Raw genomic sequence first — 15,795 nt, forward strand, 5'->3', positions numbered from 1 at the left:
TTAAAAAAGATTTGACCCAGCCAATACAGCCCACAAAATATGCATGGTGTGTATTATTATTAAAAAAAGTAAAAATATTTTTTAAAAAGAAGAGGGAGCTTCATGAAAGAGGTTTTCAAGAAGAGATTGATTGGACTGCCATTTGTCAGAAATTGTAGAGTGTCTGCTGCTTGAGCAGGGAGTTGGACTAGATAACCTCCCAGGTCCCTTCCAACTCTGTTATTCTGTATTCTGTATAAGGATTGTTTGTGCATGCCAGGAGACTAGAATACATGCACCGAGAGACCCTCCTACCTGATCTACAGGCAATTCCACCTGTGTGTCTTCATCTTCTCCAATTTCCTGCGCATCCATCATCTCCTGCCTTGCCCCTCTCCTTTTATAAATACTTTCATCTTCTGGAAAAAAAAACAGGGCAACATGAGATCCCTTGTGAAAAACATGAACTTCCTCCCTTGCAAACCAGCCCATGAACAACAAAGCCATGGTTTGCATTGCAAGACGTTGGAGGAGGAGTCCTGTGGAGTCTATGCTAGCCCTTTTCCAGCATTTGCTTTCATGAGCTGCTCCGGACATCACCACAGGCCTGGAGCCTCTGGTCCGGTGTTTCTTGATCTTGGCCAGTTCAAGATGGGAGGACTTCGACAGCCAGAATTCTCTAGCTGGCTGGGGAGTTCTGGGATTTGAAGTCCACTCACCTTGAACTGGCCAAGATCGAGAAACACTGGACTAGACTGAAGTAGAATCTACTAGTCAACCCATGCAGCCCACCCTCTCAAGCTCTCTGAACAGAGAGATACGGATGGGGCATTATGTCGTGTCCCCATTGACAAAGTTTGCCATGACTTCTCCTTTCTCCTTAAGGGTGGGAGGAACTTTCCCCTTTTGACGCAGGGCATATCCTGTATGGGGTCCTTGCAGCGATCTGAATGTGGAGGTTTTCATGATGATTAAGGACCTGAAGACTAAAATATATGAAGAATGGTTGCAGGAATTGGGTATGGTTAGTCTAAAGAAAAGAAGAACTAGGGGTGGCATGATAGCAGTGTTCCAATATCTCAGGGGCTGCCACAAAGAAGGGGTGTACCTATTCTCCAAAGCATCTGAAGGCAGGACAAGAAGCAATGGATGGAAGCTTGTCAAGGAGAGAACCAACCTAGAACTAAAGGGAAAAAATCCTCTCTGTGAGAACAATTAACCAGTGAATGGCTTCCCTCCAGAAGTTGTGGATGCTTCATCACTGGAGTTATTTAAGAAAAGATTAGACAGCCATTTGTCCAAAACAGTATAGGGTCTCCTGCATGAACAGGGTGTTGGACTAGATAACCTCCAAGGTCCCTTCCAACCCTATTATTCTGTATTATTCTATATAAATTCCTATTTATGGGATCAGCAGTTCAGTCACTCCCTGAAGCAAATGTGGCTCATGAAAGCTGCTGCCTGTTAGCAAAATGGGGTCATCGGCAAAAGGCCTCCAGACTCCTCCTGACTGGCATTTTATTGTAGTCATCCAAGGCCATCACAAAGCAGCCCGAGTTTAAAAGTCTTCCTCCTATTAAGCATGCTCCATGTGCGGTGGCCAGGGCATGGCTGGCTGAGGAATTCTGGGAGTTGGAAGTCCCCACATGGGTTTCTTAAAGATTGAGAAACACAGCCCTAGCGATTCTGCAGACAACTGATGGGGTTTTGATAGCAAAACAGAAGGATTTTGCCTCTGGCTTCTCCCAGAATTTTCTGGTCTTCTGAATTTGGGAAGCCCTGGATTTCCCTGTGTTCTTCAAACAAACCCAGCCCAACCTTCCCTTGTCTTCTCCAAGAACACCTGAGGCCACCATCTGCTCCTCACAAGCCATGCAGGAGCCAAGCACCTAGCATATCATTGTGTGCAAATTTAGCCGGTCAGATGTTTAACAATAATTAAAGATTATCCCATGTGTAATTTGCCTACTTAACAAATTCATTTGATTTGAATCTGAAAAAATTTTCTGACCGACTGGCCCAGCATGATGGGCCTTGAAACTCCCCAGGGACCCTGGACTGAAGAATCAGAGGTCTGTTGCTTCAGCCCATTCTTCCCAATTTCCTTGGATGCTCCCATTGGTCCACAGTTGAGCAGCCTGATGCCCTCCAGGAGCTAGATTCACAAGGAGCATGGCCAAAGCCCCCATCACCATAGCACCCTCACCAGTTGTAGTCCACCCTCCGTCTCTCAGGCCTAGACATGCCTGCTTCTCCTTTTCCCTTTATTCCTTTACCTTGGGTAGAATAGTTGCCAGGGTCCTGGTTCACTTGTCCAACCTGGCTTGGCTTGGCGTGGAAGACAGATGTCCCTTTGTCTTGGTGAGGATATTTCTTGGCTGGCTTGGGCTCAGAGCGACTTGGAGGGTCTCTCGCAGGCACAATCCCTGTGGAATGCACCCGCCAAAGTTTCAGCTGGAAGTTCAAGGAATGTTTAGAATAGACAGATGTTAGTCCTGGCCTGTTCAAATCTTCTCCAAACATCCCCAGCATCTCCTATTTCCATTCTCTCAAAGTCCCCCCACCCTCCATCTCTTTTCATGCAAACAAAAAATCATTTCCTGCAGAAAAGGTGCCACAGCACCCCTGCTTTTGGATCTGTAGCCATTGGGAAAGCAAGGAGTCTCTGGCACACCCCCAGCGCTGCGAGATTTCAACTCGCCCCAGCTCCATCCAGACCAGGAAGGACGGCAAGAAATCCAAGCCTTGTTTGATGGGAAGCCACTTCCCCACGCTTGCTCTAGAGAGACTTCCCAGGACAGGCTCTGGCCCGGCACTTTGGGATTTTAAGGCCCTGAATCCACAAGGCCCAAAGAAGTGTGTCTGACTTTCACAAGACTCCAGAGTTTGCAAAAGGCTAAATTATTATTACAGGTATAATAATAATACAGGTCAACTTATGTCCAAGCACTTAGCAACCATTTGAAATTATGATGGGCCGCAAAACAGGTAGTTGGGACCAAGAGTTGGAGTTAAAATGACTGACACCCCCCCCCTCCCCTACAGTCACACAATTGTGTTTCGAATGCTCAGCAACCGACGTGCATTTACAACCATTTGCAGCATCCTGTATTGCAGTCTCATAACCACAATTGACTTTTTGGCCACAAACTGATGTTTCCAGCAAAAAGTGGCCATTGTGAACAATGAGTCTACTTAACAACCAGAAATTGACTTAAAAACCATGATTCTCTTAACAACTGCCAAAAAAAATCCTAAAATCAGGCTGGCCCCATGATGACCCACTTAACAATGTAAAATCTTCTTTTCATAAAACTTATTAGAAGAAAAAGGCAGGACATTTGGAAAAGTCAAAAGGGCAGCTGTGGCTACAAAATCCAAACCCTTCCATGTGCTTTGTATTTTTTAAAAGGGTGGAACTTGGATGAGGCCATTGCAGCTGCTATCTTGACTTTTTGGACACCCACAAATTCCTGCAGATGCCCCTGTGGATTAAGAGTTGAACCCAAATCAGCACAGGAGGGTGGGTGCAGTGGTGGGTTTCAATCCCATTCCAACTGGCAATGCTCCAGCTACTCCGCAGAGCATCGCGCAAGCGCTATATGCGCCATGCGCATGTGCAGCAACTTTAAAACACAGGTAAGGAGCTCGGGCGGGCAGGTGGGCATTCTGGAACACCGTACCGGAGCGGTATCTGGTGCTCCGGGCTGGCTCCCGTACCGGGGTGTACTGCCTGCAACCCACCCCTGGGTGAGTGTAAAGTTTTAGGCTGGGTTGATAAGAGAGCCTGCTTCCGAAGTCTCAGGAAATAGCTTTCTGGTACACACAAGTGGGCCACAATATTCATGAAATTAGCACACCGAGCCTTTTATCGAGGAAAAAACAATATATTCCTCAGAATGAGGTTTTTAATGCAGAAACTTCAGTGTTTTATGTATGTATAATGTAATTTAGAGGTATTTGAGAATATAGAATCCCACTTTCAGCCAACATGAAACATTAAAATCCTGAACTTTTTGATTTAAGCTTGGTAGGCTAAACCTTCCCAATTCGCTTTACCTGTTGCGCTGGCTTGAGGAGTGCCGAGTCGCTGGCTCCGTCTTCACAGACCATCTGGCGAGAATAGAATTGAACAGAAATAACTAAAACAGGTAAATGACATTGTGAGATGTTGCTGTTTCTGATCTTAACTAATGCAAGAACAAAAACTGGTAAGACATTAGAGAAATACCAGTTAAATGTGATGCTGTGCACATTTTATTTATTTAAAGAAAAAATCTGATCACTACACATCAAGAAGCATTATCAGCCCACAACCTCCGAAAGGCTTCCAAGTGATAAAAAGTAAATGTTTGGCCACTTTATTTTTTCCCTCCCTCCGACAAATGACCCGGGTAAGTGAATGTTCTTCTTTCAGCACAGCTATGGGGGATTTTGGGACAGGCTGAGGACATTCTCACCAAATGGATACCATGCATGCAAAACCTATCTACCACTACACAGGAAAAGTAACGGATGCTCACTGTGTCCTGCCTCCTTCCTTCTGCCAAAGGCTCCATGCTACCACCCCCTCCTCACTTTACCCTTTTTCTGGGCAAGGGCACATAGAGCCAGAGGCTACTCTAGCTTATATTTGGGGCCTTTGCACTGACTGAGGATGGCACTTTGCATTGCAGGATGCTACTTCTCCCCAGACTTAATAAAAACATTTAGACCAGTAATAGGCTTTTGCCTTCTAAGAGAACAATTAAAGCATTTTAATTTGGTCCCTATTAATGAATACCACATCCATGGGTAGTAATAAGGGGAGAAAAAGGACCCTCTTTTCTGGGATTTGTCCAAGAAGTGGAATGTCTGCTCTGTGGTCTCCTAGGAGAGCGGGGAAGCTACTTGAGCAGAATTCCTCCACAATTTTCAGGATCTGCTCAGCTCAAGCCACAAGAATTTCCCCTCACTAAGAGGCATGGCCATATCTGACCCATCTGTTAACCCAAACACAGCATGAGCCGTTTTATTTTTAAAAAAATCTAACAGGAACATTTAAAGGTTACACATCTTCTCCAGAGGCAAAGCATCCTTGCTCCTTTTCAGACAGGGGCTGCCTTAGGAAATCCGCCATCGTGGCTACTTACCCCCCGATTGTAGCTCCTACTTCTGTTAGAAGGAAAGTTCCTATGGGCAGAAAAGCAGCACATTCTTATCCACAGCATGTTTTTCCTACCTTACTGAGATACCTTACAGGGTAATGGGCAGAAGGAATCCCTTTGAGGAACAGGAAGGAGAGCTGCTCCCCAGACAACAGATAAGAAAAATCTGAGCGTGGCTGAGAAAGCGTCTCAGACAACCATCACTCTAGTTCTTCTGAAGAGAAAAGGAAGGGGCAAGGGAGCATATTCACACTTGCAAGATCCTGTTACTATGGCTCTTACAGTAAAAACTGTTGACCGCTCCATGGCATTAGTTTCTTAGCCTGGACTACCTTGACATTCAGAGTCTGTAGGCCCAGCACACCCTGCCTCTCAGCTGGGGTTGGCTCTTTTTATGTCCTAGTGGCTTTCTCTGAGAGTACAGCTCTCTTCTTGGTTAGATAGTCGGTTTTTTGTCTATGGAGATTCTCAATCATCCAAGGCATGCTTGGCTCAAAGATGCTTTTCCAAAAAAATAACTGGACCTTCTTGGTTTGTTTCATTGAAAACATTTTGCTTCTCATCCAAGAAACTGAAGAACTGAAACTGGAGAAGCTTCTTTGATAAGAAGCGAAATGTTTTCAAGGAAAAAACCAAGAAAGTTCAGTTGCTTTTTGGAAAAGCACCTTTGGGACACTGTTGCTTACTGTTAGCTTGTTTGGCAATTCCTCATTGGGGTATTGTTTGCTTCTTGATTGTTGGTCTAGTATTAATCTTGGTGTTAATCTGTTTATCTGGATATTGATTGCTGGCAAGGATGTGTTTGGGCCTTTTTCTTTTCTTTTCTTTTGATGGACTCTGACAGGGCAAGGCACTGGTGTATAAAAGACAGCAAAAGACACCACTCCCTTGTAGCACTGATGATGTTACCTAGTTGAGTAACGAAGTGTCTGCAAGAAAACCACCAAAGTCAGAGAGCACTCAGGATTCCACAGTAGACCCTGTTTCCCCTTCAGAGAACACAAATTATGACCTCTCCCAAGTTTCCCCAACATCTCATTTTGTTTCCCTCAAACAAGGAAGAGCAGACTGGAAGCACAGAGGTATTGGGAGAAGAGGTTTGGACAACACTGCTTTTTTTCTGTTTTTTTTTTTCTCATGCAAGTGTTTTTTTAATTTTAATTTTTAAACCTTTATTGAAAATTAAACTTTAAAATACAAATACCTTTAAAAATAGTTTTATATAAGTTACAATCTTTTTTTTTCTTTCAAATATTTATTTTATTTCTTTAAAAAAAAAACACAAATATTTCATCATTTGTCAATCGTTAAGACATTGAAATACAATTTTTGTGTGTGTGCCCCTCCCTCCCTCCACCCCCCCAACCCCCCTCCTCCTCCCCCCCCCCCGACTTCCCAGAACCCGTACACGGTATGGATTTTTAACTAACACAGTCTAAAATCTATTGAGAAAAAAGAAATAAAGAAATTAATGACATTCTACATTGACCTTAGCTTCTTCTTACTGAACTAATTTTTAACAGTTTAAATCATTTCTGATCTTAAGCATAGGCTAACTGGAATTTCTTGGTCCCGTATTTATTTTGTATATAGTCAATCCATTTTTTCCAGTCTCGTTTATATATCTCATTTGAATGACCTTTGAGATATGCCGATATTTTAGCCATCTCGGCTAAGTTTGTCACTTTCAATGTCCATTCTTGAATTGTAGGCAAGTCTTCCTTCTTCCTCCCTCCTTCCTCCCTCCTCCCTCCCTCCTCCTCGAATGGCTGCTAGCCCGTCTCTGCTCCGGCTAGGTGGACGGAAAAATACAGGAAACATCACCAAGCCTAGTCGGAACAGGTGCGAGAGGGAATCCCAAAGATAGAGGGGGATTCGGGGGCTATGAATAGGTGGCTGCCGGAGGGTTACGGCTCTCTGAACGGCCCCTGGGCTGCTCGATCGCCCCTGGTAGTCCTCCGATTTCCCAACGACGGCGGCACGCTGACGGCGCTTCTCCCTGGTGGTTTCCAACGCGCCCAGCGTCTTTTGACTCTGCTACAAAGTTTTCGATCGGGAGAGGCCCCGAAATTGGATTTTTGGTGGTCAGTGGTGCTAGAGAGGGGGTGGCTGAAAGCGGACGGCACTGAGGAGCTTGGGTGGCTGGCGGTGTTTGTCTTGCCCGCCGCTGCCGCGGCGTTCCTCCTAGAGGCCCCCCCCCACCGCCTTACCAGCTGGCGACAATCAGGATACATCTCAGCCTTTCCCTGGCCTTTTCCAAGCTTTTGGTTTTGCTATCTATGACGGAGAGGAGCCTGAAGGAGCCCCTGGACTTTCTACAAGCTTACCTGTTAAGGTCTGAATTGAACTGGGAGTTAAAGTGGGAACTGTCGTGTCAGAGAGGGTAGCAGCCTTGGATACCAACAGAGGGGATTGTTTAGCAGGCTTTGGTGCCGCCATTACGCCCCCCCCAGGTATCTACCCCTCTTTCATACCATCATAACGACTATGGAGATTACTCCCTTTATTTGGTCACCTTTACCATCTGACTCTCCCCTGGTGCCCTTTTGTTGGTCACCTGGTATTCCCCTATTGAGGCACCCTATCATCTAACTGTGGACTTTGGACCTTTCGGCCTGCTGGTACAGCTGCTTTTGACTATTACTTTCCATCACTGTCTTGGGGGCTCTATCTGGAATACAATTTATAGAAAAGTCACCTGTTGCTCCCAATTATCTTGGACCTTTTGGCCGTTAAGAGGAGGACCTAACCTATCCCCCCGAATACCCCGCCCGGGTTATAGCTGGACTTCAGCCATCGTGAACATTAAGACCTATCAAGCCTTGGCAGGCGTCGCACTTTAATTTTAATTTTAGCGCAATTTTCTTCTATCTTTTTTCTTCTCTTCTCTTCTTTCTTTCTGTGTTTGGGATATGTCTGGTAGATGTGTATGACTGTGTGAATGTGCCCACTTTTATTGCCCTATAATTGCTGTATTCTGTGTTTTAACTATTACGTGGGGATTGATCGAGTGAACGAATGAGTGTGTCTGATTCGGAGGGCCTGGCATGGAACGCGGGAGCTATAGGTATGGGTGGGGGGACCACAGACACTGGAGTGGGTCGGAGCATTACGGTCGTAATGGGGAGGGGCAGATATGGCGGGGACTTTAGGGCTGGCCATTACCGGGGAAGGAGGGATCGCTACGTAATAGAGATCCCTCCTTCCGGCCCTATGAGTCCCACTCCGAGACCAGATGGCGCGAGTAACAAGGACCCTGGTCTCCGGCTGTTGTCGCTAAACGCCAGGTCTGTTGTCCACAAAGCTCCCCTCGTCCGGGACTTAATTTTAGACGAGGGGGCAGACCTGGCGTGTATTACTGAAACCTGGCTGGGCCCGGAGGGAGGAGTCCCCCTCGTAGAAATGTGCCCAGAAGGATTTCAGGTGCTTCATCAGCCGAGGGCTCAGAGAAGGGGTGGGGGTGTGGCTATTGTTATTCGGGAGTCTTTTGTTCCTCGTAGGATCCCTGCTCCGGAGCTTGTCGGGTGTGAGTCCCTGCTGGTGGTTGGACCTCAAGGGTCAAGTGGGCCTGCTGTTAACGTACCTGCCTCCCAACTGCGTTGCAGCAGCCCTCCCCTCGCTCCTCGAGTCGGTAGCCGAGCTGGCAGTTGAGTTCCCCAGGCTTATGGTCCTGGGGGATTTCAACTTGTCTACGCTCGGTGAACACTCTGATGGGGCGCGGGAGTTCATGGCTTCCATGACAGCCATGGGCTTGACCCAGATAATTCGGGGCCCTACCCACTCAGCGGGTCACACGCTCGACCTCGTATTTCTCTCGGAGCAGTGGAGTTGTGATCTTGGTCTGAGGGGTAATGAGATCATACCCCTGTCGTGGTCAGACCACTGCCTACTGAGGCTTGACTTCCGGAGACCAAACCCCCACTGTAGGGAGGAGGAACCGACCAAGTGGTTCCGCCCCAAGCGACATGGACCCCTTGAGGTTCCAGACGGAGCTTGGGGTTATTCCTGACACTCTCGCCCACAATCCGGTAGAAACTCTGGTTGCTGCCTGGCACTCGGCAGCATCGGAGTCCCTTGACCGGATTGCGCCACTACGGCCACTCCAAGGTGGTGGATCCCGGAGGCCTCCTTGGTTCACCGAGGAGCTCCGGGAGAGGAAACGCCGAAGGAGACGCCTAGAGCACCTGTGGAGGTCCGATAGATCCGAATCGAACCGAGCACTTTTAACAACCTGCACCAAGGAATACATCAGGGCACTTAGGGCAACAAAAAGAACATACATTGCCTCCTTGGTTGCGTCCGCCGAGTCCCGTCCAGCCGCCCTGTTTAGGATAACCCGTTCCCTCTTAAATAAGAGGGATACGGGGGACCCCTTGCAGGGTAGGGCTGAAGACTATGCCCAGTTCTTGGCGGACAAAGTTGCTCGGTTTCGGTCGGATCTGGACTCCACCCTTGCAGACCCAGCCGAGGCACGAGTAGACGACTTGGTAGACCAGCGCTGGGTTGAGTTTCAAGACGTTACCCCCGGGGACGTGGACAAGGCCATGAGGGCTGTGAGTGCCTCCACCTGTGTACTGGACCCGTGTCCCTCCTGGCTGGTAGCTAACAGCAGGGAGGTGACACGGAGCTGGATCCAAGCGGTTATTACCGCCTCGCTTCGGGAGGGGCACTTCCCCGCCGCACTTAAAACGGCGGTGGTGAGACCCCTCCTGAAGAAACCATCTCTGGATCCAGCTGTACTCAACAACTATCGTCAAGTCTCCAACCTCCCCTTTATTGGGAAGGTTGTTGAGAAGGTGGTGGCCTACCAGCTTCAGCGGTCCTTGGAGGAAGCCGATTACATGGACCCCTTCCAGTCCGGCTTCAGACCTGGTTACAGCACAGAAACCGCTTTGGTCGCATTGACCGATGATCTCTGGAGAGCCAGGGATGGAGGTCATCCCTCCATCTTGGTTCTTCTCGACCTCTCAGAGGCTTTCGATACCATCGACCATGGTATCCTTCTGCGACGACTGCGGGAGGTGGGGGTGGGAGGCACTGTTCTGCAGTGGTTCTCCTCCTACCTCTCGGACAGGTCGCAGTCGGTGTTGGTCGGGGGACAGAGATCGACCATGAGGCCCCTAACATATGGGGTGCCGCATGGGTCGGTCCTGTCCCCCGCACTATTTAACATTTACATGAAACCGCTGGGCGAGATCATTCGGAGGCACGGGATAAGATACCATCAATATGCGGACGATACACAGCTGTATCTGTCCGCCCCGTGCCAACTCAATGAAGCGGTGGACGTGATGAACCAGGGTCTTGAGGCCGTTAGAGATTGGATGCGGGCTAACAAGCTTGTACTCAACCCAGAAAAGACCGAGTGGCTGTTGTATTTCCCTCCCAACAATTTGGCTAGCATTCCATCACTCAGGCTGGGGGGCCAAATTTTACACCCCTCAGACAGGGTCCGCAACTTGGGAGTCCTCCTGGATCCACAGCTGACCTTTGATCACCATCTGTCGGCTGTGACCAGGGGGGCATTCGCCCATGTTCGCCTGGTGCGCCAGTTGCGACCCTACCTGAATCAGGAGGCACTCACAACAGTCACTCGCACCCTCGTGACCTCTAGGCTGGAATACTGCAATGTGCTCTACATGGGGCTGCCCTTGAAGAGCATCCGGCGACTTAAGCTAGTCCAGAACGCGGCCGCGCGAGTGATTGTGGGTGCACCTCGGTTCACCCACATAACACCTATCCTCCGCGAGCTGCACTGGCTACCTGTTGATCTCCGTGTGCGCTTCAAGGTGCTTCTTACCACCTATAAAGCCCTCCATGGTAGTGGATCTGGGTACTTGGGAGACCGCCTCCTGCCGATTACCTCCTCGAGACCGATTAGATCTCATAGATTAGGCCTCCTCCAAGTGCCATCTGCCAGCCAGTGCCGGCTGGCCACTACGCGGAGGAGAGCCTTTTCAGTGGCAGCTCCGACCCTCTGGAACGAGCTCCCCGTGGGGATCCGTACCCTCACCACCCTTCAGACCTTCCGCGCAGCCCTCAAGAACTGGCTATCCTGCCAGGCCTGGGGGTAGAGATTGATCTGCCCCCACCCGAATGTTGGATGAATGTTGTTTACTTTTTAATTATATGTAATGTTATATGTTATTGTCTGTATCCCCCTCCCTATGAGTTGTTAGCCGCCCTGAGTCCCCTCAGGGAAAAGGGCGGCCTATAAATAAACCCATTCATTCATTCATTCATTCCAATATTGCGCCACCAACAGTCTTGCTGCAGTTATCAGGTGCACAATCAAATTAGTCTCTACCACTGTAAAGTCAGTACATATACCTAGTAAAAATAACTGAGGAATAAACTTTATCCTTCTTTTAAAAATATTTTGCATGACCCACCATATTTTTATCCAGAATGCCTTAACCTTTTGGCAGGTCCACCATATATGATAATATGTAGCATCGAGAGAACCACACCTCCAACATTTAGGCTGTACATTCGGATACATAGAAGCCAACTTTTTAGGATCTAAATGCCATCTATAGAACATCTTGTAAAAATTTTCTCTCAAATTTTGAGCTTGTGTGAATTTCACATTTCTTACCCAGATTCTTTCCCATGTATCCAACATTATTGGTTCCTCAATATTTTGAGCCCATTTTATCATACAATCTTTAACTAATTCTGTTTCCGAATCCATCTGTATTAATACATTATATATCCTCTTTATATGCATCAAGCTTTGATCTCTTATTTGTTTAAACAGATTATCCTCAACTTGGATAAAACCAATTTTTTGATCTATTTTCCACCTAGCCTGTAATTGCCCATACTGGAACCATGTTTGAACTACCTTCTCCTCTTTTAATACCTCTAAAGATTTTAATTGTAATACCCCCCTTTCCGAGGTAAAAAGCTGTCTGTAAGTAATTCTGTCCTGTTTTTGTGCTGTATTCATATTTTCAATTGCGTGTCTAGGAATTGCCCACATGGGTATCTTGTCATTTAATTTATATTGGTATTTCTTCCAAACCCGCAGTAAACATTTGGAAAAGAAATAAAAATTTTGGTAAAATGTTCATTTTCACTGCCGCTATCCTACCCAGCAAAGATAAGTGCAATTTCTCCCATTTTTTCATCTCTGTCTGTATGCTATGCCATAGTGGTTCATAATTATGCTTATATAATTTCCCATTTGAAGTTAAGATGTTAACTCCAAGATATTTGACTTTTTTAACTACCTCACATCCTAGCATCACTCCTAATTCTTCCTTTTGTTTAATATTCATATTTATAGCTAATATTTTGGTTTTTCCTAAATTTATTTTAAAGCCAGACACTTGACCATATTGATTAATCGTATTCATTAAAACCATACTGGATTCCTGCGGTTGTTCCAATATTATGACCAAATCATCCGCAAAAGCGCGCACTCTGTATTCTTGCTGCCTAATCTTGATCCCTTTTAAACCATCCAAGCCCCGTATTTTATTTAACAATACTTCCAAAGTTATAATAAACAATAATGGGGACAAAGGACAGCCCTGTCTTGTACCTTTTCCAATTTGAAAAGAGTCTGTTAAACTTCCATTGACTATGATTTGTGCTGTTTGTTGTTGGTATATTGCTTTAATTGACTGTAAAAAATTATCTCCTATCTGCATTTTTTGCAGTATCTTCAGCAGAAATTGCCAATTAACTCGATCAAAGGCCTTCTCAGCATCCAAAAATATAAACGCAGCAGGGATCTGGTTGTTCTTTCCCAAATATTCTAATGCATTAATAATTAATCTGACATTACTTTTCATCTGTCTCCCTTGTATAAAACCTGTTTGGTCCGTATGTATCAATTGTTGAATAACCAACATTAACCTATTTGCTAATATTTTAGTAAAAATTTTATAATCTACATTCAGTAATGAAATAGGTCTATAATTTTTGGGTTGAGTAGTATCTTGATCTTCTTTGGGTATCAAAGATATAAACGCTGTCTTCCAAGATGGAGGGACTTTACCTTCCGTTTGAATCATATTAAATAATTCTCTAAGAGGTTCTACCATTTCTAACTGTAAGTTTTTATAGTAAACCGCTGTCAAGCCATCTGTACCTGGTGCTTTCCCTGACTTTAATTGCTTAATTACCTGCAGGATTTCCCCCGAGGTTATTGGTTGATTCAATTTTTGCCTGTGTTCTTCTCTAACTGAAGGTATTTTCTCTTTGTCTAAATATTTGTCTATGTCTAAACCATTAATTTTATCCCCTTTATACAGTTCTGTAAAAAATTCCCAGAAAGCCTTTTGAATCTCTTCCTGTTGAAACACCTCCTTCCCTCTGTAAATCAGTTTAGATATATTTCGAGTTTTCCTTTTTTTCCTAATCTGATAAGCTAACCATCTGCCAGGTTTGTTTGCATTACAAAAAGTATTGTGTTTTGCATATAATAAATTAGTAGCTACCTGGTCAGAGATCAACATATCAAATTGAGATTTTAATATGTTAATAGCTTCCTTAACCTTTGTATCGTCTGGGTTCATTGTTAACTCCAGCTCTTTTCTCTTAATTTCCTCTTCCAGTTCTGTTCGTTTTAACCCTTGCTTATTTCTATGTGTTTTATTTATATTCATCAAGACTCCTCTCATATACGCTTTGCTTGCATCCCATACAAATTCCATAGATGTACCCTTATTCATATTCAAAACAAAATATTCAGATAGTAATTTTTTACAATCATTAATATACTTTTCATATCTAAATAAGTTTTCATTCAATCTCCAAGACATTCTTGCCTGCACTACCCTTCCCAACTCCATCCAAACTGGGTTATGGTCCGAAAGGACCCTAGCCGCAATCTTTGTTTTCTTGACCCTAGAAAGCAAATCATTAGTGGTTAGAATAAAATCAATCCTTGAAAGGGATTGATGCCTGTCCGAGAAGAAGGTGAAGTCATATTCCTCTGCATTTCTTTCTCGCCAAATATCTCTCAATTCAAAATCATCCATAATGTCAAAGAAAGATTTGGGTAACTTTGCTCGCATCTTGGTATTTAGGCGGGAAATCTTCTTATCTCTCTTAGTGTCTATCACTCCATTCCAGTCACCCAATAGTATACAGGAACTATAGTCCCACTGTACTAATTTAGCATAAAGATTTCTATAGAATCTATCTTGCTGTTGATTGGGAGCATAAATTCCCAAAAGTAATGTCTTTTTCCCTTCTAAGATTAAGTCTAAAGCAATATATCTTCCTAAGGGATCTGCTTCTATTAATTCAGCTTTCATATCTTTTCTTAAGTATACAACTATACCATTCTTCTTTTCCATAGCGGAAGCTGCAAAATGTTGACCAAGTTTTGAGTTGATCAAATATTTTTGATCAGTTGACTTGATATGAGTTTCTTGCAAACAAATTACATCGTTCTTAAACTGTTTGAGATAATGAAATATTTTCTTCCTCTTCTGTGGAGAATTCAGTCCGTTGACATTCCATGTTAAAATCTTAGTTGTCATCTTTGGTTGGTTGAAGCATTTTTAGAGCTTCCTGCATGGTCTGTTTAACCTTAGGTCTAGCTCCTCCCACTGCTTCCAGATTTGTTATTGTAGTTCCTTGATCGATGGCCGATGATTGTTGATGCTGTTGCTTTTTAGCTTGTTTCTCCATACGTCTAGTAGTCATGCGGCTAGGTCTTGGTTCCATAGCACCTTGCACTTCTAGAGAAGAGAGATGCTCCATCTTGTCTGGTGGTTGTGTAGTTTGCTGTCTATCCTGTCCTTCTTGTGGTCTTTCTCTAGGTCCAGATGGTGCAGGGTGTCCGGCCTTCAATATATTATAATAAAAATCTCGGGCTTTCCATACCGAGTTGAGGCGGTACCTTTGCTTATCAAATGTAAATATGATGCCAAATGGTGCATCCCATCTATACTGTATCTGACTATTTCTGAGTTCTTCAACCAAAAAAGCGTAGTCTCTCCTGGCTCTTAACATTTGAGGTGGTATCTCTTTCAAAACAGCCAGGTCTTGACCGCCAATTTGAAGCTTAGTGTTATAAGACGCTTGCAGTACCATATTTCTAAGCTCTCTTGTAGTAAAATATATAACGATGTCTCGAGGAAGCTGCTTCTGCTTTGCCAGCCAGGAGTTAACGCGGTAAGCTTTGTCAATTTGCCAGTCTAGGTTGATCCCTGGTCTTCCCATCAGGCGGTCAAAAGCTTCCGATAGGATCTGTTTCAGGCTCTCCTGTTTCTCCTCACGCAGCCCCCTTACTCTTAATGCGAACTCCATTTGTCGGTACTGTATCATAATAATTTCTTTTTCAGCATTTTCTTCTGGGAGGAGCCTGCTGGTGGTGGCAGCAAAAAATCAGCGGCCTCCGAATTCCTGGCTACGTACCTGTTTAGAGGATCTTCCATCTGACGTCTTATCAGGTTTTCTTATCCTTCAGGCAAGAAGGAAAGAAGAAACTGTTTTGCTGGCAAATGCTCTTCGATTTTTGCAGCTTTTGTGCTTGCAGGGAAAGGGGGGCTAGCCCAAGGCAGAACGGCTGTCCGTGCTGGGAACTTCAAACTGCCTTGTGCAGGACAAAGTAGGTCTCCCCCACTCTGTTCAAAGTTTTGTTTGATTTAATCTTATCACGAGCTGAATCCGTTTGCGTGGACAATAATTGTTTATCAGCATTTTA

At 45.1% G+C, this 15,795-nt stretch overlaps 1 protein-coding gene across 1 annotated transcript in view; it reads right to left on the bottom strand.

Annotated features, from left to right (window-relative positions):
• The window catches only part of DCDC2B (doublecortin domain containing 2B), a 46,188-nt gene that overhangs the window by 13,383 nt on the left and 17,010 nt on the right, over positions 1 to 15,795 (bottom strand). The window contains exons 6-9 of the mRNA XM_032228158.1: positions 5,112 to 5,151; positions 4,039 to 4,092; positions 2,256 to 2,433; positions 295 to 398 (exon numbers count right to left, since the gene is read on the bottom strand). Coding sequence (XP_032084049.1) covers positions 295 to 398; positions 2,256 to 2,433; positions 4,039 to 4,092; positions 5,112 to 5,151 — 376 coding nt within the window. The remainder of the gene's footprint in view (positions 1 to 294; positions 399 to 2,255; positions 2,434 to 4,038; positions 4,093 to 5,111; positions 5,152 to 15,795) is intronic.

Source organism: Thamnophis elegans, chromosome 12 (genome assembly GCF_009769535.1).
Source record: "Thamnophis elegans isolate rThaEle1 chromosome 12, rThaEle1.pri, whole genome shotgun sequence".
NCBI classification, from domain to species: domain Eukaryota; kingdom Metazoa; phylum Chordata; class Lepidosauria; order Squamata; family Colubridae; genus Thamnophis; species Thamnophis elegans.